The sequence below is a fragment of the Chiloscyllium punctatum genome, chromosome 15, assembly GCF_047496795.1.
Source record: "Chiloscyllium punctatum isolate Juve2018m chromosome 15, sChiPun1.3, whole genome shotgun sequence".
Lineage (NCBI taxonomy): Eukaryota > Metazoa > Chordata > Chondrichthyes > Orectolobiformes > Hemiscylliidae > Chiloscyllium > Chiloscyllium punctatum.
The window spans coordinates 42388146-42415691 of NC_092753.1; the positions used below are offsets into that span (position 1 = coordinate 42388146).

At 43.0% G+C, this 27546-nt stretch overlaps 1 protein-coding gene across 1 annotated transcript in view; it reads left to right on the forward strand.

The window, feature by feature from the left end:
• Positions 1 to 5333: 5333 nt before the first annotated feature.
• The window catches only part of pcyt1ba (phosphate cytidylyltransferase 1B, choline a), a 75197-nt gene continuing 52984 nt past the window's right edge, over positions 5334 to 27546 (forward strand). The window contains exon 1 of the mRNA XM_072585035.1: positions 5334 to 5713. Within this exon, the coding sequence (XP_072441136.1) occupies positions 5597 to 5713 (117 nt within the window). The 5' untranslated portion in view covers positions 5334 to 5596. The remainder of the gene's footprint in view (positions 5714 to 27546) is intronic.

Below are 27546 nucleotides of genomic sequence, written 5' to 3' on the forward strand. Positions count from 1 at the left end.
TAAGCCTAAATACTTTCTGGAATGAGAGTCCAGAAATATTGTAGCCATTATTGTGCATTGAACGCATATAACCATTATATACAACTGGTGTACTTTAAGTGGAACTAAACACGTACTTACAATTTTTTTTCTTCTGTACAATGTTTAATCATCTGCGACACATTTGTGTCTTTACAAATTCATAATCTTTCTTTCCCTACAACTATACCTAAGTGTAGCTCCAAGATGCACAACTGATGTGGAGGCAACCTGCTGCCTGCTATGCTTTGTTCCCTGAGATACCTGGTGACCATTTTCTGATGGTCTCAGGCCTATAGGGCTCCAACCTGCTAAGGATCTCCTGCATTGTTGGAGTTACACCCACTTCTGCCTGACTTACTGGATGGGATGGGGTCACTGACAGAGCAGAGTTGGAGAGGTTGGGAACCACTGATGTTTCTTTGGATGAATTCTCCACAGTGCCTTGATGATGTTCTGATCCCAGATTGATGACACCTGCCTGAGTCCTTTAGTGGAGGAGCTCCAGGAAGGAAGTCAAAGTGTCTCATCCTTCACTTACCTAGTCATTGCAGCACAACAACAATGGCTAGAGTGATAAAGTGCAGGCTTGGGCACTTATTTGGTAACCACACTGTGTTCAACTGGACTGAGTTTCTGATCTTCCCATCATCATAAAATCAGAAGCATAGATGTTAATTAGCCAATCACAATTTGAGACTCCTCAGATACTGAAGCAGCCTGTGTCCATAAGCAGCCTGACCTGGACAATAGCCAGGCTTAGACTGACAATTGACAAGTAAATATTGTTCTGCACAATTGCCAGGTAATGATCATCTTCCACAAGAAAAATTCAGTGGCATTACCATTATCATCACTGAGGTCTCCCATTATCAATTTCCTGGGAGTCACTTGCTGAGAAACTAAACTATCCTGCCCACTGTTGAGCACAAGAGCAGGTCAGAGAGTCATAGAGATGTACAGCACGGAAACAGGCCCTTCGGTCCAACTCGTCCATGCCGACCAAATATCCTAATCTAATCTAGTCCCATTTGCCAGCACTTGGCCCATATACCTCTAAATCCCTCTTATTCATATACCCACCCAGATGCCTTTTAAATGCCTACACCACTTCCTTTGACAGCTCATTCCATACGTACACCATCTTTTGTGTGAAAATGTTGCCCATTATGTCCCTTTTATATTTTTCCCCTCTCACTCTAAACCTATGCCCTCTCATTCCGGACTTGCCCACCCAAGGAAAAGACTTTGTCTATTTATTCTATCCATGCCCCTCAATTTTATAAACCTCTATAAGATCACCCCTCAGTCTCCGACCTTCCAGAGAAAACAGTCCCGACCTATTCAGTGTCGGCCTATAGCTCAAATCCTCCAACCCTGGCAACATCGTTGTAAATTTTTTCTAAGCCCTTTCAGGTATCACAACATCTTTCGGATAGGAAGGTGACCACAATTGCACGCAATATTCCAACAGTGGCCCAACCAATGTATTGTACAACTGCAACATGACCTCCCAACTCCAATACTCAATACTCTGACCAATAAAGGAAAGCATACCAAACACCTTCTTCACTGTCCTATCTACCTGCGACTCTACTTACAAGGAGCTATGAACGTGCACTCCAAGGTCTCTTTGCTCAGCAACACTCCAAGGACTTTACCATCAAGTGTACATGTCCTGGTCTGATTTGTTTTCCCAAAATGCAGCACCTTGCATTTATCTAATGCAAACTCCATCTGCCACTTCTCAGCCCATTGGTCCATCTGATCAAGATCCTGTTGTAATCTGAGGTAACCTTTTTCGCTGTCCACTACACCTCCAGTTTTGTGTCATCTGCAAATTTACTAACTATACCTCCTATGTTCACATCCAATAACGTATATAAATGTCAAAAAACACTGGACCCAGCACTGATCCCTGTGGCACTCCACTGATCACAGGCCTTCTGACTGAAAAGTAATCCTCCACCACCACCCTCTGTCTTCTATCTGCGAGCCAGTTCCATATCCAAATGGCCAGATCTTCCTGTATTCCATGAGATTCAACCTTGCTAACAAGTCTCTCAAGGGGAACCTTGTCGAACACCTTACTGAAGTACATATAGATCAAGTTGACTGTTCTGCCCTCATTGATCTTCTTTGTTCATTCTTCAAAAAATTCAATCAAGTTTGTGAGATATGATTTCCCACGCATAAAGCCAGGTTGATTATTCCTAATCAGTCCTTGCCTTTCTAAATACATGTACATCCTGTCCCTCAGGATTTCCTCCAACAACATCAGGCTCACTGGTCTATAGTTCCCTGGTTTGTCCTTATAACCTTTCTTAAACAGTGGCACCACATTAGCCAACCTCCAGTCTTCGGGCACCTCAGCTGTGACTATTGATGATACAAATATTTCAGCAAAGCTCCCAGCAATCACTTCCTACAGGGTTTTAGGGTACACCTGATCAGGTGCTGGGGGTTTATCCACTTCGATGCGTTTCAAGACATCCAGCACATCCTTCTCTGTAATATGGACATTTTTCAAGATGTCACCACCTAGTTCCTCACATTCTATATCTTCCATTCTACACCTTCTGTACAGTAAACACTGATGCAAAATACTCATTTAGTATCTTCCTCATCTCCAGCGGCTCCACACAATGGCTGCCTTGCTGATCTTTGAGGGGTCCTACACTCTCCGTGGATACCCTTTTCACCTTAATGTATTTATAAGACCCTTTGGATTCTCCTTAACCCTATCTGCCAAAGCTATCTCATCTCCCTTTTTTACCCTCCTGATTTTCTTCCTAAGTCTTCTCCTCCTACCTTTATACTCTTGATCTCTCCTGTCTATACCTGACATATGCCTCCTTCTTTCTCTTAACCAAAACCTCAATTTATCTCATCATCAAGCATTCCCTATGCCCACCAGCAAGTTTTGAATTCTGTAGCGTGTAAGCCAATTCTAAAGATTAAGTGAACCCCAAAGATTGTCCATCAGCTACAGACACAAGTTAAGAGTCTTAGGTAACAGCCTTCACTTGCCTGGAAGCATGTAGCTCCATCAAACTGAAGGAGCTCCATACCACCAAGGATAAATCAGTCCTCTTGAATAGCATCCCATATATCACCTTCAGCATTCACTCCCTCACACCAACTGCAAAATTCATTGCAATAACTCACCAACGCTCCATCAACAGCACATTCCAAACCTGCAACCTCTCACATTGAGAAGTATAAGGACAGAAAATGCATTGGAACAGGATTGGCTGTTCCATTGGCTCAGTGGTCAGCACTGCTGTCTCACAGTGCCAGGGACCTGCGTTCAATTCCAGCCTCGGGCAACTGTCTGCATGGAGTTTGCACGTTCTCCCTGTGTCTGTGGGCTTCCTCCGAGTGCTCCGATTTCCTCCCACAGTCCAAAGATGTGCAATTCAGGTAAATTGCCCATAGTGATAGGTGCATTAGAAGTAAGTAGGGAACTGGGTCTCGGTCTGACCCTATTTGGAGGGTTGGTGTGGACTGAAGGCTCTGTTTCCACACTGTACAGAATCTAATCGCTCTCTGAAATAATGCTGGAAGGCAGAAACTGAATGCTGTCTTCTGCTTTTTGCTCTGGTCTGCAAATGGCCTTTGATATCTCTGTCAGAGGCTTGGGGCTCAGTATGGGGCTGGATTCCAGCAGTCTTCTGAGTGTCAGAGACCTTGAGTTGTCATAACATCCATCAGCTATGAGCCCATGACTGTGATGTGCTCATCAGATTAAGAGACAGCTTAATTTCGAACGTGTGCTCACTAAGATGAATGTATATGCACTTACTGAATGGTGGAATGGGGAATTCTGGGGGAATCCTGAGATATCATCTACAAAGCTGGTGTGGAGTTAGAGCTGTGGGAAGGCTGACTCCTCCCAGATTAAAATAAAACACAGTAAAACTTGGAAATGACATGGACTGCTCTGACTTGTCTTGTATACCTGAAAATGAATCACTAGTACAACTCGTACATTCATTTCCTATTTTAATAGGTTTTATTTATTGTTTTTAGTTTTGGACTTACTGTGAGGACCTTCATTGCACATTCCCTTCTCTAAACAATGTTTTTGACCATAGTCTTGTACATATAGTTTTCAACAACAGTCTGACGCCATTCTCATGAGATTGCTGTGAGACTCCAGTCTCCCAAACCAGACACAATTGATGCTAGTCCTCCCCAGCAAGTTTGGTGGACTCATTCTTCCAAGCAGTGAGGTTTCAAATGTCAAATCATACTGTGGTCCCGTTTACTGGGACTGACTTTCTCTTGTAAACATACATAAGGATTGATCATCACCCCGATGTTGCGTGAGTAGTTTGGGCATGCGTGCTAATGAGCTCTCCCCAGTAAATGCTTACCAAAAACACTATCCTCCAACTGATTGAACATTCACAGCTGTAAAGTGGCTGCCACACATTTCCTTATGCTGTTGAGGTCTGCTTATTATCCTCCTGTCTGTCACCCCTAGGCATCTGAATGCTTTTGCCACCTAATGCTGTCATGAGTGTCACTTATGACTGCCAGTTATTCTTGTGGAGTGTTGTTGATCATTCATGTCTGCTCATTGTGTGGGCCCCAATGTAGCTAGCTGAGTCAAGGCTGCCTTGTTTGTCAGGAGGGTTGCATGCTGCCTTTCCTGGGAAACAGGATCTCTTTCCTTTCCCAGGTGGCCTGCAGGTGAACCTGCAATGCCACGTTGCTGAATTGTGGGGCTACTTCTCTGAGACAGTCTGAATCCCAAGTTAGGTTTTCAGCATGTATGGAACAAATATCTGTCCAGTTCCTCTTTAAATATAGCACCCAGACCTTTGAGCCCATGAGGTGATGGTGGAGCGATGATGTCCTCTTGCCCCTGCCACATAATTCGTCTCACTTCTCAACCATGCTCATTTGGCCACTGTGTGATCACACAGTTCTGTCTCTGAGTGAAAGAGTCATTCCTGCTGCCGACACCTTTGCCGCTCCTGCAAGACAATGCCCAGTCAGTTTATTTTCTTTCATAAAATCAGCTAATATTGTTAGACAACTGCTGCCTGCAGCTACGACTACTATTAAAGTTTCAAACATTTGATTCAGCCACTGTGACAACCATGACACTCACGTGGAAGACACTCTTATTAGTTATTTCCACTTTACTTGCTGTTCTCAATTTTCTGATTTGGTATAGGAATTTGAAGTCGGCTTCTGTGCAATTGTATTTTGACTCCCTCCCTCCCACCCCACCCTTGTCAACTTGTTGGCCCAGGCTGTAGTCATCATTGTCACCAGCACAGCACCAGAATTATGCGCCTTGCATTTACTCTCATCCCATGGTGAAAACAGCCAACCAGTGCACAATATGTAAATTATTGTGCTTAGTGAGGTAGTAACAAACCTACTGAATGGTTGTTATAGCGACAGCTGAAGGCCCTGTCTTGTAGCTTATATGAGAGAATAATGTTCACGTTTCCCTGGGGGTGTGAGAACTAAAATTGAAACAGCACGGGAAGAAAGGAACTGACGGACAACAAAGTGATCGGTGAAATTAGATTGTGGAGACAGCAGCTTTTCCTCGGTCATGCCAGTTCTTAAATTTGATGCTGAGTCACTAGAAGGTATCCCAAAATCCTCCTGTTGTAAGCTTCCATCAAAGACTATGGAGGAAATAGAACATACCTGTCCTCAGCCTCGTACGGTAAGTCAGATAATAGATATCAGTGATACGTATTTAATATGGCAGTTAAATATCAAGATGGCAAATAGTTTAATCGGGGTAAAGGATCAACAATACTGGATCCTCTGTGTGGGTTTAAAACAGTGCTTCTGTTTGCTGTGCCTCTTATTGTGTGTTCACTGTGGCCAGTGAATTAGACAGCTTCATTGTTTTCATGCCAATTATTCTGGGAGACAGCATTCACAGCTGCTCCTACATTAATACATAACTGTGAAAGAAAAAAAAACATGACCTACAAGGGGATGCTTAGAGGTTTAAAAAATCCAAACGTTTGCAATATAATCAGTGTTTCCCTTAACCACTTCAGGAATTAATGCTCCTTTGAAGCTAACATTATAAATTGCTGTGGCTATTGTATTTTAGGGAAATGCACAACAAATGTACAATAGGTCAATATTACCCTGATCTCCAATTCTTGTGCAAAATTGAAATGGTGTCATATGGATTAAAAATCCTGCCAGCAGATTCAAAGTGTTCATAAAAATCAGCTGTAAGCATTCAGTCATTTATGTAAGCTTAGATTATTAAGAAGCCAACAAATCAGACACAAAATTAGTCATTTGTAACATAAAGAAGCAGGTATAACAAATGGCAGAATTCATTTTTCTGTTTGAGCTTTGATGATTAAACAAAATTGTGGGAGTTCACTAAGACAAGAAAAAGTATCTGTTGATTTAGAGTAATAAATTGGAATGATCAATGTTATAACCTGGTGAGGAGGAATGAATCGATGCCCCTCCTTTCAACTTCCTTGGTTAGCAAAAACAAAGGTTTGTACTTTTTTTCAGCAAGTACCTATATTTTACTTCACTGAAAATCTATTTGCCAGTTCAAAAACATAAAGTCACATCTCAGTTTTTTCTTGAATGAAAGAAAACAAAAGTTAATTACTTAATGAACCTGAAAATACTAAAATTGTGCACAGATATGAAGTTTAATAGAGGGACGGGTGTTTATTATAAAAAGGAGCATCAAGAATATGTACCTTAAAAAGTCTTTAGAGCTTCTGAGGTGTTCAGTTTAACCTGAAGATATGGTTATTTAATTGATTACATTTCTCCTCCGCAGTGGTGAAATTAGGTTGTATCATTCAGTTCTCAGTGAATAGATGTTTCTCCAATTTGTTTTATCTTTTTGTAAGACTGAAAGACACAGCAAGTAGGAGAGGGAGAGATGTAAAGAGAGAATGTAAATAGAGAGAAAGAGAAAGCAAGACTTTCAGTTCAGCTATTATGAATCCATCTTTCTCCTGTCTGGCCTGCCCAGTAACCAAATCATGAAATACAGTTCATTTGTGCATTCGGTGTCTGGTTTTATTCCTTTTCAAGCTGGATACTCTATTGGTAACTTTTTTATTGTATTGGAGTAAAATTCCAGAAAGATGCAAATCACACAGGAGACATATTTTTAAGTGATTAGTTCAGTCATGTTGAGGATAGCTTCATTTCAGTTTAGGTTTAGGTCTTCTTTATCGATGGTTTTATGAGCTGGCTCAATTGGTGTTCAGGTAATCACTGTGACCATCTTAAGTCAATTGTCTTTGTTTTAAGAACCATTTCAGTCTGTGAGAAGTCCACGTTATAAAAACTAGGTAATGGAAGTCAAAACGTGATCGTCTATTTTTATAACCATTACAATTCTGTCACCTGTAACCAAATGATTACAACTCAGAGATGCAAAAATTCAATGAAGCCCCAAAACAGAGGTTAGAATCATGGTGCAGGTTTAACCTATATCCTATGCACAACGTCAAGTCGCCCAATTATTTAAATGTGGCTGTATGCCTGATAAGGATGTGCAAAACTATGAGAAATGCATACAAGTGCAAACTAGTCTGCATTAAAGGAGTCATGCATTGAGGCTTTGGCAGATGCTGGAAATCATGCCACAACTGATAGTGACCTGGAAAAGACAAGAATGGTACAACATGGCAGAATGTGGACTTCAAGATTTTCTGATACTGCAAACTTTGGTGCAGGAAATGGAGAACAGGAGGGATGTCTTCTATCTCAGGGCCTCAGAAGGTTTTTCAGACAAACTTCTCAAAAGGAATGTGGTCAGTTAGCTGTGGAGACCAATGGCTAGGAGTTCATCCCTCAGTATCTGGATGCAATATCTCAAAACGTTTAATACCTCAAGTCTATTCAAGACCAGCAAATCTTCAAATGCCACATCCCATCCACTGCACAACTGGCCTGGCACACTGCTTGATGCACAGTACCCCTACTAACGTCACAGACGTATCAATAAACTCTAATAATCATAATTATACCTGACATTCATGTGTCTCCTCACACTGAGACTTTTACAAGCCTTGCATGGACATCTCACATTTGGTACAATTCACACATGCCAATTCAGTCACCCAAATTCATGGAGCTACACTCATTGTCACAAGTCCCTTTCACTTGCAGGACAGTAAAGCACATCCAGAGTCAACTAGGTCTAACTGGCAACAGACAGGCACAGTTGCGTGTCCCTGTCCCTGCGGAGAAAATGGTGGTCAAAATCAATGTAACACCATGAATGAGACCTTGGGCAGTGGTAAAACAAAAGCCACAGAAGATGACTGTGTTGTCATGTCCCACTTCCATACAATTTACAATCTCCTCTGGTTCACAAGGAGTAAATGATGTGAGCATATACTATGTGGTTTCTCACCACTCTCTTCACCACAACCCTACCCTTATACCTTTCTCCTTTCAGGTTTTCAAGAACTGCAACCTGACCAGGCAGTGGTAAAACAGCAGGAAGAATGTTACGATGAAGATCCTCCATCACTTGCTCTCATTTCCTTGGGCTATCTTAGACTTTGAAACTGTGTGCATTTTAGTGGATAGCTTAGCAGCTGGACTGTGTAGTGAGAGTAGTCTGCAGCTGGGCCAGGGGCTAAGGTAGAATTAGTTACACCTCACTGCAAGTTGGGGTCACGATGAGATCGATTGAAGAAGACTCAGATGAGAATGTAAATCGGGTGGCCAACAGAAGAGGACCGTTAGAAATGCATGAAGCAGTTTGGTGTACATTTGCAGATGTGCCAGAAAGCATATTGTCACTATCAAGAAACTCTGAGAAGTCTGGCACTCGTTCATTTAGCAACTTTCAGATCCATGATGGTTCATGTCTCAGCAACCTTTGCAGCACAAACAGAAGCCAGATAATGTCTGGATGCTGCATTGGAAGTACAGACTGGCAAAGTACAAGGTTAGTAGGAAACACAGATGGCTGGCACCATGGTTATGGATTCTTTTGTGCAAAGGAGCTTGTCCCAGCACTCCAACAATTTGTTCTCAAGCAGATTTCTAGAATTGCTGAAGCATTGATCCAAGAGAGTGGCATTGATTCCATGGTGCATGAAATGGTTCTCTTTCAGGATTCATCCTCCTACTTCTGTCGATCGACCAGTGCTCTTGCTATTATCATTCAATGAGCCAGCTCACACTAATGTTTCCCATGCCAAGGTAGAGGAGTCCAAAACTTGCACCATCTCATCCACTGAAAGTGAGCAGGCTTCTCCAAAATGTAGGGCAGCCAAGTGGAGTAGTACTGTAAAGGATCACTAGTGCAGGGAAAAACATCCACAAGGTATGCACAAAGTGACTGTGGAAGGATGATGACTTGTTCAATTTCTGAATTTAGTTTGGAATATATATTTCTGGACAAATCAGATCCCAGACTGAAACCTGTCTTTATAGATCATTTGTTTTGGTTTTGATGAAGTGATCTCTCACTGAAATATAAGCATGCAATGCTGCAGGTTTGGATTTAACAATAAAAGATGTTTATTATGAAAAATAGTTTGATTTTTTCTATATTAATCTATGTACATTTTTAAAAAAAATTATTGAGTGACCAACATTTATTGCCCACCTCTAATTGCCCAGGCATCATTTAAGAATCTGGAGGCATGTATAGGCCAGACCAGGTAAAGACAGCTGTTTCTTTCCTTAAAGGGTATTTAAAAATCATTTTTTTTCCAATAATGGTCATCATTAGACTCTTAATTGCAGAGACTTAGTGAATTCAAATTTCACTGTCACCCATGCATGATTCAAACCTAGGTCCCAAGAATATTGCCTGGACCTCTGGGTTAATAGTCTTGTGGCAATACCAGGAGCCCATCACCTCCATCTAGCAAATGTTGAAATATTTCAAAGTTCATGATAAAAATATAGTCCTATTAATCCCAACAGTATTTCATTACAGTATTCTGACAGTAAAGTGAATGTCCTTCTTTATCTCATATAGGACTTGACTTATCTGTGGTTTTAATTCCCCATGGGGAGAAACTGATAGCCCAGTCTTAATTTGTCATGTAACCGAGACTTTGTCAGCTCCAGAACCAAACACTTCTGATCTGGAACTTTTAACCGAAACTCCTACACTAAGGTAATATCGTTTTAACTATTCTAAATTGTATTGTCCCTTTCTCAGCAATTGCTTTAAGGATCAAACTTCATCCAGGTATACGACAGAACGACCCAAACTGAAAATAAAAAAGACATAGTTTCTTTCTGAGCTATGGGTGTTTCACCTAAGCCCCACAAAAATTCCAGAATCTTCTATCTGAATTCTTAATGCACAATACTGTTTATGTTGTTCACTTCTAAACATTCACAAGTTCACTTTAGCCTCCAAAATTATATCTTTCAGATTGATTTTAAAAGACATCACCATGACTATAGAAATGCTTATAATTAATCATCAAATCCTTTCAGACACACAGTAAACCCATATGTCAGTGGTTCAAATTCAAAAATTCAAGTTCAAAACAAATAATGTGATATATAAATCACACACCTTACATCTCAATATTATTTGTTTATTTTAGCGTTGCGGCCACATAAATACTATGACAGTGAGTAGCAAATGGAAGGTTAAGAGTGGGACTGCTGGTGAATGAGGAATTGGGGTTGTAGTTACTGCTATGGTACTTGATTGAGTTGATTTGGTTGGTACCTCCACAGGGAGGATATACTGTTTGCTGCCTTCCTTCTTCTTTCATCTTTTTCTTTTTCCTCCATCTTCTCCACCTCCTTCCTCCTCAACTGATCAAGGTGGTGAAGATGTGCAGCATGCAGCATACCACCACAAATCTTGACAGTCACACAGGTCAGTGCTTTTCCAGGCAGCAGGAGGGTACTATAAGCCCCCCAATTGTGTGCTCAGTCACCTTTCATGTGGTAGCACTGGCACATGTTGTTCATGTGCACGTGGGGCTCTGTACAAATTCATGAGCCACAACTTCACAGGTAACTCTTGTCAAGCTATGGCTGCCTTCTGGTTTGTTCTCATGGCCCAGCAAAATGTCATAGAATGAAGGCATCATAACTAAATTTTTCTATATTCCTTCTAGGAAGGCGGGCTGTCTGGCAAGGCTAGCATTTGTTAACAATCTATAATTGCCCTTAAACTCAGTGGCTCGCTAGGCCATTTCACAGGCCAGTTAAGAGTCAACTACATTGCTGTGGGTCTGGAGTCACACACAAGCCTGACCAGGTAAAGATGGCAGATTTTCTTCACTAAAAATCCATTTGGTTCACAAATGCTTTTTACAACAATATATTACTGAGACTAGCTTTGAATTCCAGATTTTTAAAAATTGAGTGGTTCGCAAAAGCCAGAGAACTACATACCAGTGAGCCTGACATCAGTGTTGGGCAACTCGTTAAAGGGGATCCTGAGGGGCAGAATTTACATATATTTGTAAAGGCAAGGACTGATTAGGGATAGTCAATATGGCTTTGTGTGTGGGAAATTGTGTCTCACTAATGTGATTGAGGTTTTTGAAGAAGTAACAAGGAGGACTGATAAAGACAGAGGGTGCATGTGATCTAGATGGACTTCACAAAAGCATTCGACAAGGTTCCTTATGGCAGACTGGTTGGCAAGGTCAGTTCACATGGAATATATGCAGAACTAGCCATTTTGATACAGAATTGCTCAAAAGTAGAAGACAGAGGGTGGTGGTGGAGGGTTGCTTTTCGAACTGGAGGCCTGTGACGAGCGGTGTGCCATAAGGATTGGTGCTGGGTCCACTGCTTTTCATCATTTATATAAATGATTTGGATGTGAATATAGGAGGTATAGTTACTAAGTTTGCAGATGATACCAAATTTGGAAATATAGTGAATGGCGAAGAAGGTTACCTCAGAGTACAACATGACCTTGATCGGAAGAGCCAATAGGCTGAGGAGTAGCAGATGGAGTTGAATTTGGATAAATGTGAGGTACTGCATTTTGGAAGGGCAAATCAGGATAGGACTTATACAATTAATGCGAAGATCCTGGGGAGCGTTGCTGAACAATGAGACCTTAGAGTGCAGGTCCATAGCTCCTTGAAAGTGGAGTCACAGGTGGACAGGATAGGGAAGAAGACATTTGGTACATTTGCTTCCCTTTATTGGTCAGTGCATTGTGTACAGGAATTGGGAGGTCATGTTGAGGCTGTACTGGACATTGGTTAGGCCACTTTGGAATACTGCATACCATTCTGGCCTCCTTGCTATAAGATGGATGTTGTGAATCTTGAGAAAGTTCAGAAAAGATTTACAAGGGTGTTGCCAGGGTTGGAGGATTTGAGCTATCCGAAGAGGCTGAATAGACTGAGGCTGTTTTCCCTGGAACATTGGAGGCTGAGGGATGACCTTTATAGAGGTTTATAAAATCGTGAGGGGCATGGATAGGGTGAATAGCCAAGGATTTTTTCCTGGGGTGGAGGACCCCAAAATTGGAGGGCATAGGTTTAAGGTGAGAGGGGAAAGATTTAAAAGGGACCGAAGAGGCAACTTTTTTTACACAGAGGGTAGTGCATGTGTAGAATGAGCTGCTAGAGGAAGTGGTGGAAGCTGGTACAATTACAACATTTAAAAGACATTTGGATGGGTATATGAATAGGAAGGGTTTAGAAGGATATTAGCCAAATGCTGGCAGACGGGACTCGATTGATTTGATTTGGGATATTTGGTTGGCATGGATGAATTTCTGTGCCGTACAGCTGTATGACTCTATGACTCTAAGTGAATTTAAATTTCACTGAACACCAAACTGAGATTTGAACTTGAGTCACCCAAGCATTAACTCTCTGTATTATTGAAAAAATAAATAGCAAAGAACTGTGGATACTGGAAATCTGAGACAAAAACAGAAATAGCTGGTGAAACCCAGCAGGTCTGGCAGCACAGTCGAGAGAAAGCAGAATCTGTTCAGTGACATTGTTACTACACCAGCATCTTCCCTGAGTGCTATAAGGCCACTGGGTAATCACTTGCACGATAAATTATTCTTAATCAACTTATGCAGACATGCTATAACACACATGGGGGCAAGTGAGACCTGAACTTCACCCTTCTGGTCCAGAGTAGGGAACAATGCCACCATAAGGCAAGAATCCCTTGCCCTTGCTGATATACAAACCAGCTAGAATCCTTTGAGTTTTGGTACATGTCAGAGTTACCATGTGACATTCCAAAAATGACATGAAGACAGTCAATGTCACACAGCACCATTGGTGAAGCCAGCAACCATTGTGAAGCTATGTGCTCATTGCTACTGTTACTCTCCTGGGAAGAGAAGAAATATACTCACCTCTCTTAGAACATAGAACCTCAATGGTTTTACCTAGTAAAATGAATGGCAAATTGTGAGACGTTGTAAATATCTAGAAGGAAACAAATACTTAAACATTCATTGCCATGGTTGCTTTCACAGCCACTGGCAATGTCATCCTCACTCTACTCTGACATTGCAGTTAGGACTGTAGAAATGGACATATTTCTGTAAGGACATCCTTTGTAGAGTAGCAACATGTGACAGCCTGGTTACATCTGAGGTTCAAGAAGGTATCTGGATGGGTATATGAATAGGAAGGGTTGAGAGTGATTTGGGCCAAATGTAGGCAAATTGGACTAGATTAATTAAGGACACCTGGTCAGCATGGATGAGTTGGACTGAAGGGTCTGTTTCTGTGCTGTCTGACTCAATGACTAAAGAGAATTGTCCCTTGAAAGGTCTGACAATAGGCCATCAACCTGAAACATTGGGCCAGGATTAATCAGCCCGCTAGGAACTGGCTGGAAGATCCATAAAATGGTGAGGGAAGTTGGGTGGCAGAATGTCTGTCATCTTCCCACCACCATCTATGTTACCCTCCCTCCCAGGAGCCAATTGAACCAATTAATTCCTGTTGTGGTTCTGTTCGCCGAGCTGGGAATTTGTCTTGCAAACGTTTCGTCCCCTGTCTAGGTGACATCCTCAGTGCTTGGGAGCCTCCTGTGAAGCGCTTCTGTGCTGTTTTCTCCGGTATTTATAGTGGCCTGTCTCTGCCGCTTCCGGTTGTCAGTTCGAGCTGTCCACTGCAGTGGCCGGTATATTGGGTCCAGGTCGATGTGTTTGTTGATAGAGTCTGTGGATGAGTGCCATGCCTCTAGGAATTCCCTGGCTGTTCTCTGTTTGGCTTGCCCTATAATGGTAGTGTTGACCCAGTCGAATTCATGTTGCTTGTCGTCGGTGTGTGTGGCTACTAAGGATAGCTGGTCGTGTCGTTTCGTGGCTAGTTGGTGTTCGTGTATACGGATCGTTAACTGTCTTCCTGTTTGTCCGATGTAGTGTTTTGTGCAGTCCTTGCATGGGATTTTGTACACTACATTGGTTTTGCTCATGTTGGGTATTGGGTCCTTTGTTCTGGTGAGTTGTTATCTGAGCGTGGCTGTTGGTTTGTGTGCTGTTGAGTCCTAGTGGTCGCAGTAGTCTGGCTGTCAGTTCAGAAATGCTCCTGATGTATGGTTGTGTGGCTAGTCCTTTGGGTTGCGGCATATCCTCGTTCTGTTGTCTCTCCCTTAGGCATCTGTTGATGAAATTGCGAGGGTATCCGTTTTTGGCGAATACTTTGTATCGGTGTTCCTCTTCCTCTTTTTGTAGTTCTGGTATGCTACAGTGTGTTTTGGCTCTTTTGAATAGTGTCCTGACGCAACTTCGTTTGTGTGTATTGGGGTGGTTGCTTTCATAGTTTAGGACTTGGTCTGTGTGTGTCGCTTTCCTGTAAACCTTTGTGGTGAATTCTCCGTTCAGTGTTCTCTGTACCATCACGTCTAGGAATGGGAGTTGGTTGTCCTTTTCTTCCTCTCTAGTGAATCGGATTCCTGTGAGAGTGGCGTTGATGATCTGGTGTGTGTTCTCTATTTCTGTGTTTTTAATTATTACAAAGGTGTCATCCACCTATCTGACCCAGAGTTTGGGTTGAAGTTGTGGTAAGACTGTTTGTTCTAACCTTTGCATTACTGCTTCTGCTATGAGTCCAGAGATCGGTGAGCCCATGGGTGTTCCGTTGATTTGTTCGTATATTTGGTTGTTGAATGTGAAGTGTGTTGTGAGGCACAAGTCCAGTAATTTAAGTATGCCGTCTTTGTTGATAGGTTCAACGTCCTGTTGTCTGTTATGTCTGTCCAGCAGGTTGGCTATTGTTTCTTTGGCTAGGGTTTTGTCGATGGAGGTGAACAGTGCCGTTACATCGAATGAGATCATAGTTTCTTCCTTGTCTATGTGTATATTTCTGATGATGTCCAAGAATTCCTGTGTCGATTGTATAGATTGTCTGGATCCGTTGATCAGGTGTTTCAGTTTCTGCTGTAGTTCTTTGGCCAGTTTGTGTGATGGTGTCCCTGGTAGTGATCCGCCAAAAACGGATACCTTGCAATTTCATCAACAGATGCCTAAGGGAGAGACAACGGAATGAGGACATGCCGCAACCCAAAGGACTAGCCACACTACCATACATCAGGAGCATTTCTGAACTGACAGCCAGACTACTGCGACCACTAGGACTCATAACAGCACACAAACCAACAGCCACGCTCAGACAACAACTCACCAGAACGAAGGACCCGATACCCAACATGAGCAAAACTAATGTAGTGTACAAAATCCCATGCAAGGACTGCACAAAACACTACATCGGACAAACAGGAAGACAGTTAACGATCCGTATACACGAATACCAACTAGCCACGAAACGACACGACCAGCTATACTTAGTAGCCACACACACAGACGACAAGTAACATGAATTCGACTGGGACAACACTACCATTATAGGGCAAGCCAAACAGAGAACAGCCAGAGAATTCCTAGAGGCATGGCACTCATCCACAGACTCTATCAACAAACACATCGACCTGGACCCAATATACCGGCCACTACAGTGGACAGCTCGAACTGACAACCGGAAGCGGCAGAGACAGGCCACTATAAATACCGGAGAAAACAGCACAGAAGCGCTTCACAGGAGGCTCCCAAGCACTGAGGATGTCACCTAGACAGGGGACGAAACGTTTGCAAGACAAATTCCCAGCTCGGCGAACAGAACCACAAAAACGAGCACCACAAAAACTTTGAATAATTAATTCCTATTAAGACCCTTTCCATCTGCCATTGGCATTGCTACAATGGTGAATGGGCCTTGCATATGGGAATGCTGCCATGTAGCCTTGCAATGAATCGTAGTGGGGCCACTTTTTGCTGAACTGAGGGAGCCGCACCCACTCATGCCAATGGTTCTTACAGCACAGTGGCTCAGTGGTTAGTACTGCTGCCTCGCAGCGGCAGGACTCTGGTTTGATTCCAGCCTCAGGCAACTGTCTGCATGGATTAGATTAAATTTAGATTAGATTCCCTACAGTGTGGAAACAGGCCCTTCAGCCCAACAAGTCCACACCGACCCTCCAAAGAGCAACTCTGACTAATGCACCGAACATTTTGGGCAATTTAACATGGCCAATTCACCTGACCTGCACATCTTTGAATTGTGGGAGGAGACCAGAGAAAACCCACGCAGACACTGGGAGAATGTGCAAACTCCACACAGACAGTTGCCTGGGGGGAGAATTGAACTCTGTTCTCTGGCGCTGTGAAGCAGCAATGCTAACCACTGAGCCACCGTGCTGTCCCATTCTCCCTGTGTCTGCATGGGTTTCCTCTAGGTGCTCCGGTTTCCTCCCACAGTCCAAAGATGTGCGGGTCAGATGAATTGGCCAGGCTAAATTGCCCATAGTAATAGGTGCATTAGTAGGGAGAAGGTGAGTGGTTCTGGGTGGGTTACTCTTCAGAGGGTCGGTGTGGACTTGTTGGGCCAAAGGGCCTGTTTCCACACTGTATGGAATCTAATCTAGCAACGTTACTCCCTGCCTTCACCAATGCATCCCTGTCTTGCTGGAACCTACATGACTAGCTCACCCTGATTCCTGCCAAATTCCACTTCCAGTACTCGGTTGGGAGGGCAGCTTCCTTCCATGACGTGGCCCTCTTCTAGCTGCTGTTCCAGCAATGGCCACAGTCTCTCCTGGCACTACTGGGATTGTTGACCTGCTGGCCCACCAAATCGTCATCAGCTCTGGGGATGTTGCAGGGGGAGTTGGGGAACAACCCTGATTAAGAAAGGCTAACCCAATGGCAAGTAACGTATTGCCTGACCCCTGTAAATTGTGGCGCTGCATCCCACAGAGCACTGAAGAAAGTTAAACCCTCCTCCCCACTCCTCCGCCTCCTCACTTTCTGGTTTGTCACGAAGAAAGGAACAAAATTTCAATCGTCAACATGTTTCTCAACACAGATGTTACCAGACCAGCTGAGTATTTTCTGTTTTTATTTCAGGATTCCTGCATCTGCAGTATTTTGCTTTTGTATTGAACATCATACAGCCCCATTCCTTTCCCATTTGTCCATTCCTCTCCTTCCTCCCTGTAGCAGCTTGCTCTTTCAGTGTTGTCTCTGCTCATTTCCCTGTTATGGTCTCATCCACATGGGTGCAAACTGTGAGCAAATAGTTTGTATTGAATCATCAAAATCATGACAAATTCATTCACACAACTACTTTTAAACAACTCTAGAAACTGGTGACCACTTCTCCAAATATTGCAAGTGTTTAGACATCAGATTAGATTCCCTACAGTGTGAAAACAGACCCTTCGGCCCAATAAGTCCACATCGACCCTCCAAAGAATAACCCACCCAGACCCATTCCCCTCTGACTAATGCACCTAACACTATATGGGCAATTTAGAATGGCCAATTAACCTGACCTGCACATCTTTGGACTGTAGGAGGAAACCCACACAGACACAGGGAGAACGTGCAAACTCCCCACAGTCGCCCAAGGCTGGAATCGAACCTGGGTTCCTGGCACTGTGAGGCAGCAGTGCTAACCACTGAGCCACTGTGCCACTTGTTAACAAATCTGAAAGAAGCTGAAGATCCCTTTAACTAGTGCTGTGGGATGCTCTTTCCTGCTGCTAAGGTTATGGAAAGGTGTTAACCGGAGCTTTGAGCCGTAAAATGGTCGTGTAGGCATCAAACCAACATTACAAAATCCCAGCAGGGGTGCTAACACTCTCATCCAAAAAGTGTCCAATGTTGCTGGCTCAATTTGAAGGTCAAACAGCATTCCCTGCTGAAAGACCAGGAGCTGAATTTCACAGATAGAATTTTTACTTGAGGACGATTCTCAGTCTTATTTTACTTGTTGTACTATATTGGGAATTGAATAAAATTTTATAAAAAGTGATTGCAACAGGTGTCAGACTATCTCAAATTAACCATACCCCTAAAATCCGTAGGTGGCCACACCAGCAGAAATGACCCTTACACACCTAAAGGTGTGTATCAGCCTTGGCAGCAGACTAGAGTGTAAACATATTCCTGTAGACAGGATAAGCGAAAGACTTAGTATGGAAGAACATTGTTTTTGTTTCATTCTCCTATAGTAAACAATGTATACGTATAAAGGTGGATTATTTTCTGTACATATTAAACAAATGTGGGACTGAGCCAGGACAGCGCATCAGACAGCATTCTGTTCAGCTAGTCTAAGACTGAGGTTGTTGAAAGAAACCCAAAGTTAACTTGCATATCTAAGTCCTCCTTTTAAGAGAATAACTGCAACAGTAATTAGGAAGCAAGAAGCTGCAGTTTCCTACTCTTGCAGAGAGGAGTTTGGATGGGTGGGGTAACCAATGAAAATTCACTTAACTTGTTCCAGTACATGTTCCCCATTATCATACACCTTGGTATCCCATGATGACCGCTATCTACCTGATAGCAATGGCTCGACTTCCCTTGCAAGATTTTGCTTTACCCTCTTCAGGGTTAAGACATCTCTTAAACTGGGTTAAGACATCTCAGATACTTTATATGCTGTGAATTAATTTACTGAGAATGTTTACATAGGCAAAAGAAGGAGCAATTTAGGAAGATCCTAAGAGATTCCTTTCCCCAGTGTTATTGATGGAAGGTTTCTAGCAAGAATCAACAAGTATTTGTGAGGAGCTTGGCTGATTGCACTGAAGCACTTGAACAGCCTTCATTCTCTCAATTGAACATCACCTTGGGACTAACATTACTTGGAGAATAAAATAAAATTCTTCTGTTAAAGGATGACGGTTTATTCATAGATTTATTAAGAAACACAAGTCTCATGTTGGAGGAGTGTTTGTACTCTCATGTGACCGATCCTCTGAAGCACACAGCACACTTAAACAATCCATAATGGACTAGTTGGACTGCCGTATTGTTACTAAGATTAAATTTGGTGTTGATGTCCACCCAGACTGATTTATAACACTGTTTCTTCCTGCCTTCATACTCTATATCTCCTGGATGTTTCAAACCAGGACAATCCATGGGCGGCACAGTGGTTAGCACTGCTGCCTCACAGTGCCAGAGATCCAGGTTCAATTCCCGCCTCAGGCGACTGACTGTGTGGAGTTTGCACGTTCTCCCCGTGTCTGCGTGGGTTTCCTCCGGGTGCTCCGGTTTCCTCCCACACTCCAAAGATGTGCAGGTCAGGTGAATTGGCCATGCTAAATTGCCCGTAGTGTTAGGTAAGGGGTAGATGTAGATGTAGGGGTATGGGTGGGTTACGCTTCGGCGGGGCGGTGTGGACTTGTTGGGCCGAAGGGCCTGTTTCCACACTGTAAGTAATCTAATCTAATTCAGTGCCTAATTCTAACATCATCTAGCACCCTCTCTGATAAGGCAATGTACAGTCATAACATGAATTTTAAGATGAAAATGAAGAAAGGCATGAAACAGTTGATTCAAATGGAAAGCACAAATTGCAGAATAATGACATGGAAATATAGTCTGGATAAACTGAATGGAAACACTACCTACTATAAAAGAGAAGCAATAGAAGGATATATTCAAATAGACCAGGGGTACTCTAATGGTTCACAGAGAAACAGACAGATATTTCTGAAAATCAATTCAATTCACATTACAAAGCTAAAATTAGTGATAAATGAGGGGCCTGAGAAATACATTAGGTCAGACACAGAGGCAAAAAGAAAGTTAAAAGAATGTTAAGAGAAGGATCCAAGATGGCAGTGATCTCGGAGGATTGCATTGCAGAGCTCTGCACCACAGCACAAGGAGGACAACCTTCTAACCCGCCCAACCCGGATCATTGCCATATCCTGGGACTCTGGAAAGTCGTGAAGTCCCAGGAAACTGAAAAATCAACTTATCTGCGTTTTTGCCGTTCAGAGATACCACATGTGAAGAAGGGAGGAGGAGCATCCGAGGCCAGGTCCGCGGCCCAGCCTGCAGGATCCTTGGACTCGAATACCTACCAGGCCCTGGTGAACGAGCTTGCGAAGTCTCGCGAGATATTGGGTAAGCAGATTGAGGAGAAGCTGATCCCGATCTCTATCATGCTGCAGAAGCATGAACAACAGCTGGGAGACCTGGAGAAGACAGATGAGGTTGAACACCGAGTCACAGTGGTGGAAGCTGATACCAGTTCCTCCAAGAATAGGATCCAAGCTCTGGAGATGCAGGTCCATAATTTGCATGAACAAGTGGATGATCACGAGAATAGGGGCAGGAGAAAAAATACTTGGATCGTCGGTCTGCCAGAGGGTAAGGAAGGTGAGTGAACAGTGGAAGTTATTGTGGACTGGTTGCCGAAATTCCTTACCTGGGAGGCTGCAATGAGAGGCTTGAAGATCGAGAGGGCACTCCGGGTCATGGTGTGGCGATCGGGTCTGGGTCAACACCCTTGTCCTCTCTTGGTGCAGTTTCATCATTATAGAGATAAGGAGAGAATTGTGGAAGCTTCCAGAATCCAGGGCAAGGATCTGAAGGCACTAATTTATGAGGGCTCTAAAATCATGTTCTTCCAGGACTTCTAAGCAGTGGTGATCCAAGAAAGAAAATCCTATAACGGTGTCAAGAGAAGACTGAGGGAGCTTGGGATCCAGTATTCCCTGAGGTATCCAGTGGTATTTCGAGTCACCTTAGATGGATCTGTACATCTCTTTGACACGTTGGAGAAGGCAAGAGACTTTGTGGACGAATTAACCTATTCTGAACAGTATAATATGTATAAGTAGTAGTGTTGTTCAGCTATGTCTTTGTTTAGTTTTCTTTAAAAAATAGAGGAAGTCCAATTGGGGCTTTCTTTTCCTTTTTTTATCAGTTATAATCTGGTTTAAACTATGTTTGGTGGCGATTGAGATGTGTACTTTTAATTTCTAAGTTATACCAAAGGATGGGTGGGGTATTTACCGCTTTGTTCTTTCAAAAAACTTCTTTGTTCACATTGCTGTTTCATGGTATATTTTCTTTCTTTGCTGCTTTTGTTTGCTGTGCGGCTCTAACTCAGAAGAGGGAAAATAGTTGGGATGGCTAGATGCCGACATTTTGGGCACTTTTATACTCTGTTCAGGTATTTAAATGCCCTGGCTGCAGTCTTGGCAGTGGGATGGGAAATTGGGCTTTGGGATGGGTAGTTGCCCCCTTTGGGCAGGGGGTGAGTTCCCCTATTTAGCACCGTTGGTGCTTTATATGTTGGTTTGTTTTTGGTTTTTGTTGTATATAATCTTTAATATCTTTGTCGGTTTGTTAAATGTAGTGGTTTTAGTTTATGTAGTTTTTATGTTTGATGGATCTTGTGGCACTAAGACTTGGGGATTTGTAATTTGAGCTCCTCCTCTGTGGAATTTAAATGTTACTACAGAAGGTTATGGCTAATGACTTGATTTAATGGTGTACCTGGAATATCAAGGAGAGTCACTCACCAATTAAAACGAAGAAGGTACTTTTGAGTCTTAGAAAGGAGAAGGTGGACATTGTTTTGTTACAGGAAACACACTTGGATGATAGGGAGCATTTGAAACTATGACAGAATGGCTTTGATCAGATTTACTTTTCATCTTTTAACACCAGAAGTAGGGGAGTGGCTGTATTGGTTAGGAGGAATCTCCCATTTAAATTACTAAAGTGTGTTAAAGGTTGGTAATTCTCAAAGCCCTGATAAATGGGGAAGAACTTAGTGTTTTAAATGTTTATTGATCTCTGGCCCATCCCCTCAAGTTTTTGGTAGATGCGTTCTCTAAATTTATCAGTCTCTAGTCCCGACTTATCAGTATGGGGGAGATTTTAACTATGTTATGGATCCCACGGTAGACAGGGTTGCCCAAAGTCACCCCCCCCCCCCCAATATCCTCTGTACAAACTAAACAATTAGTGGATCTGTATGTGGCATTAGGGTTGATGGATGTCTGGAGGTGTCTTGGCCCTGCAGGCAGGGATTCTCCTTTTTTTTTCTAACCACACAGATGTCATACCAGGATTGATTTTTTTTTTTCTGACCCCCATGGCAACCCTGGATTTGGTGGCATCTTGTACAATTGGTAATATTGCCATCTCTGATCATGCTCCAGTGTACCTGTTAGTCAAGATTAAGGATATTAAATTGGGTTCAAGGCATTAGTGAATGGATCCCTTTATCCTCAAGGATAATAAGTTTGTGGAGTACTTCTCTAGGGAATTTAGAGTGTTCCTAGACATTAACTCAGGCTCGGCTAGTAGCCCGTCTGTCCTTTGGGAAACTGCCAAAGCCTATGCCAGAAGGTTAGTTATTTCCTACTCTTCCAGTAGGAAGCGGCAGAAGGGTCAACAGCACCACCTCCTTGAAGTACGGTTGAAGGCAGCAAAGAAGGCTTAGTTTGACAGGCCCTCATTGGTCAAGCTACTGAGGATTACGGTACTGCAGTCTACATTGAATTCCATGCTCATGCAGACAGCAAAAAAGGAGCTTACTTTTGCAAAGCAAAGGTTGTATGAGCATGGTGACAGGCCAGGCAAATACTTAGCATATCTTAACAGGAAAAGGAGTGCCTCTCAAGCCATTATGGCAATTGGGGAAGGGTCTGGAAACCTAACGTGACTCCAAAAAGATTAATGTGGCATTCCAGAGATTTTACTCCAAGTTATACCAGTCTGAGGGTTGTGAGGAGGGCCGGGCCAAGGTGGAGTTTTTTTAAGGACCTGGAGTTCCTGGGCATGATCCACTGAACAAGAGTCTTTTTTCCAATGCCGCCTTATCAAAGCAAGAGGTGCAGGAGGCTGTGAAGCAGCTTCAGAGTGGAAAGGCACCCAATCCTGATGCACTTCCCAGTGAATTTTATAAGGAATTTATAAGCATATTGTCAGGCCTCATGCTCAACATATTCAATGACTCATAGAGTCATGATTGTCTCCAAGAATCTCTGAGAGACGCCAATGTTTCGCTTATTCCCGGAGGACTGTGCTTCGTACAGGCCAGTTTCACTCTTAGAGAGGATTTTAAAGTCCACATTTAAGAGTCTTGCGTTAAGGCTGGAGACTGTGTTTCCTTCTATCATTAAAGAGGACCAGATGGGCTTCATAAAGGGCCGCAGATCCTCCAATTATGTTAGGAGGCTGATTAATGTAATTCAAGCATGTCAACAACAGTCAATACAGGGATTGGTTGTTTCTCTAGATGCAGAGAAGGCATTTGACCGAGCTGAGTGGCTGTACCTTTTCTATACTCTGGAGCAGTTTGGCTTGGGCAAAGTCTTTATTAGATGGGTAAAGGTTCTGTCCAATGATCCTCTCGCTGCAGTCATTACCAATGGGGTATGATCAAACAATTTTAACATTTTCCCTTTCACCGTTGCTTTTTACATTGGTGATTGAGCCATTGGCAGAGGCCATTCATAAGGATCCCAATATATCAGCTTCAGGAGTGGGGTCAAAATTACATAAGATTTTGTTGTATGCAGACAATGTCCTAATTTTTTTGTCAAATCAAACAGTTTTGGTGCCTCACCTGATACAATACATCAGTGCGTTTAGTGTCTTTTTGGGATACAAGATTATTCTTGCAAAATCAGAGGCCATGCCTATGGGTGGTCTTATGAAGATGCTAGGTCTTGAGGGTGAATCTTGATTCCAATTTAAGTGGACACGGTGGCAGGTTTGTGTATCTGGGTATATTCATTATTCCAGTTCTGGATCAGATATTCAAAGCTAATTTTGTTCAATTATTTGACAAAATCAAACAAGACCTTCAAAGATGGGAAGGTGCTTCCGGTATCATGGTTAGGTCGGATAGCACTTATTAAGATGAATATGCTCCCCCGTTTGTTATACCCTATACGTCTGCTCCCCCAATTTTCAATAAGCAAACATTCAGGAGGCTGGTTCAGCTCTTTTATTTGTCGTCATAAGTGACCCCTTATTGAATCAGCTAAACTGCAATTGCCTTACAGACTTGGGGGTGGGGGTGGCGGGGGGGGGGGGGGGGGGGGGGAATGGATCTCCTGGACATTAACAACTACCAATTAAGCTCCCTTTTATCCTATGTGAGTGATTGGGTTTGTCGGGGCCCTCTTTAAATATGATTAGATATCGAAACATCCCAGGCAAGGTGCCTCCTTATCTGCTTGCTGATTTTGGACAAAATGAGGGACAGTTAAGGAATATTGCCATAACCCAATAGTTACCAATAGTTACACAAAAGCATGGAGTGCAATTCAGCAGAGGGAAGGCAATACTGGCAAAACATCTTCTCTTACACCTGTCGTGGGTATGCCAGTTTTTCAAAGAGGGATGATAGATTCAGGATTCAAACATTGGGCAGCTAGGGGTGTGTCTTGCATGGGCTATTTATTTGAGGGAGATACAATGATGTCCTTTGATCAGTTAGCACGGATATACAAGCTATCTAACAGGGACCTCTTTTTTGTTTTATTTAAATTAGGGATTTTATTCAAAAAAAGACTACACTTTTGACTGATCCCTACAAATCTGACAGAGAGAGGAGGGTGCTCAGCGCTAAGAGTACACTTTCTGACAGCACTTGAAATAATCAATTGGGGGCTGCCCCCTCAGATGAGTTCGATCAACTCTGCAGGGTGTGGGAGAGAGAGCTAGGCATTGAGGTCTCCTCAGAAGCATGGGAAGATATTTGGGAAAATGCAAGGAAGATATCAGTTTGCAATAAGATCCATGCTTTACAGTTGAAGATTCTCCACAGAGACCACTTGGCTCCAGACCGTTTGTCAAAATTTAAACCATGGGCATCTTCACCATGTCCCAAGTGCAAGGTTGGCATGGGCACCCGTACCTACTGGCTCTGGCTCTGGTTCTGTGGCAGGCTTCAAACATACTGGAGTGCTGTGGCGGGTTCAATGGAGAGGATTTGGGTGTAAGGGTGGAGAAGGACCCGATCTCTCCTCTTCTTGGCCTGCCCAGTGTGTTCCCTGCAGATGTGCATAAGAAAAAAAACTTTTCAACATCCTCACTTTTTCTGCGCAAGAATATCTTGCTAATGTGGGTATCCGAACCCCCCGCCCCCCCCCACCCCGAAGCCTGTCAAGTTGGCGGAAGATTGTTATGGAGCATATCACCTTGAGTTTTCTTTCAAGTATGGTACATCACAAAACTGACAATTTTTATAAGACACAGTAGCCCTTTTTGGAACACCTGGACACAGATTTATCTGCCACCCTAATAAGGGCTTTTATATAACTGTAAGGATTGTGTTTTATGACTCCGATATCCAGTGACGAGGAACTGCGAACATGAGTGTCTTGCTTGGCTGAGTTGAGTTATTACTATTATTAGTTTGTTGTTAGTTATTATTTATTTAGTTAAATAGTTAGTTGGGTTTTTTGTTATGTATTTTTCTTTTTTATTTATACATTTGTACATGAGGCGGGGTTGGTTTTTTTTTTACTTTTGTGAGTTTTTCCTTTGTATTGCTTTGAATTGTATTGTTTTGTATTTGTTGTAATTTTTAAAAAATCTATTTTTTCAATAAAAATATATTTTTTAAAAATGCTAAGAGACTTATCAACATGATTTATTAAAACATTGTTACATAAATTGAATCAGTCCTCTAAAATATTATGACCAGTCCCCAAATCCAATTTGTTTCTTCAACACTCACCTTCCTGAAAAGGTCATTATGCTCCCCATTTGAATTGCACATGGCAGGCAAAGGAACTTTGCTTCACTTTGCAGAGCAGGAACCTGAAGGTTCCTCTCTCCTCCAGGACCGGTGATGTAGATGATGACATAAGACCATGCCAGCCTGATCTGAGTGTGCCACCCTGGTCAATGCAGTGGGGGGAATGCTTAGCACCTTCTCCAATCTGCTTAGCAAAGTGCCACCACGTACTCTATTTCTGCCATCGTACACACCTCCCACCAAGGCCCATGCTCTATCACTCTCGCTATGGCCTCAAACATCTTCCCTCACTCACTCCCACCCAGCTAAATCTCCCAACCCTACTATAACTCTGCACTGCCTACTCACTCACTTGAGATACCTGCCCAGCTGCACCAACAGTAACAGCTGTGCCACCAACTTTCATCTCTCTAAATAATTGCCTCTCTCTTATTCTAGGTGAGAAACAACGGACAGTAGGGGAGAAAGTTGGATGGTATGTTGCCCAACATTTTGTTAATGAGGCAGTTACTGAGGGGACAATATGATTCTGACCATCCCAAGCAGCTGACTCTGTGTGTCCAAGCCTTTGAATTATTGTCAGAGGCAGCCCTTCATGTATTGTATCAAGTCCCCTGACTGTATTTATCTGAGGCCTGTTGGTCATTGTGACAAGCTTCTAAGCTTTGTGCCTGTACTAAATGTCATGACAAATACAGCAGTATTGTGATGCTGATATCTCTGGCTGAGGTGGCAAAGTATAAAAAGGCAATGCAAGGCAAGGTTGCAGTGAGCATTCAGGTAGTCTGAGTGATGAGCATGATGACAGCAAGTGAACAGGCTGGAGATGCGGCTTGATCCTGTCCATGATGTGGGAGCATATCCCTGAGTGTGCAGTATCCTTGCTATAGCATTCCAATAATAGTTGTTGGTGCAGTCCAAGGTGCAGCATTGAAGAGCAGAAGGGTGCTGTGAGTAGATCAAAGTTGTACCATGAGCATTATTAGAATCTAGCATATACCAGATGCTGAAATCCGTGGAAGTTGAGTGCATGTGGCCGGCGCCCAGGAATGTTAGTGTCTGGTGTCCAACATGGAGGTCCTCCAGAACAAGTAGTGAGCTAAAATGACCAGAAACCTGATTTCCATGGTGAGAATTCACGATGTCTGGCTTGTTTGGTGCATTTAGTAAGTTAGGAAGCTGAATCAGCAATAACACTCCCTCCTCTTCCCCCCCCCCCCCCCACCTCCCCATCCCACTTGCTGGCAACTCACTATGTAGCAAGTAATGTGTCTGATACATAAAGTGAGTCACTCCCATGTTAATATCAACCTTGGATTTCCTGTCCAGTTCTGCAGTAGATCTTGCCATTGCTCACCATGCTGAGACTCCTATCAGATTCTTTCTATTGATTGGCTCCTGTTGGTGCTACAATAGAAACTGAGAGATTGGACAGAAGCTGTTGCTCATGTTTGATTTCATGGGTGTTCTGAGAGAGTTGGCCACCTGCCCCACGCTGGAATGGATGGCCTCCAAGTACTGT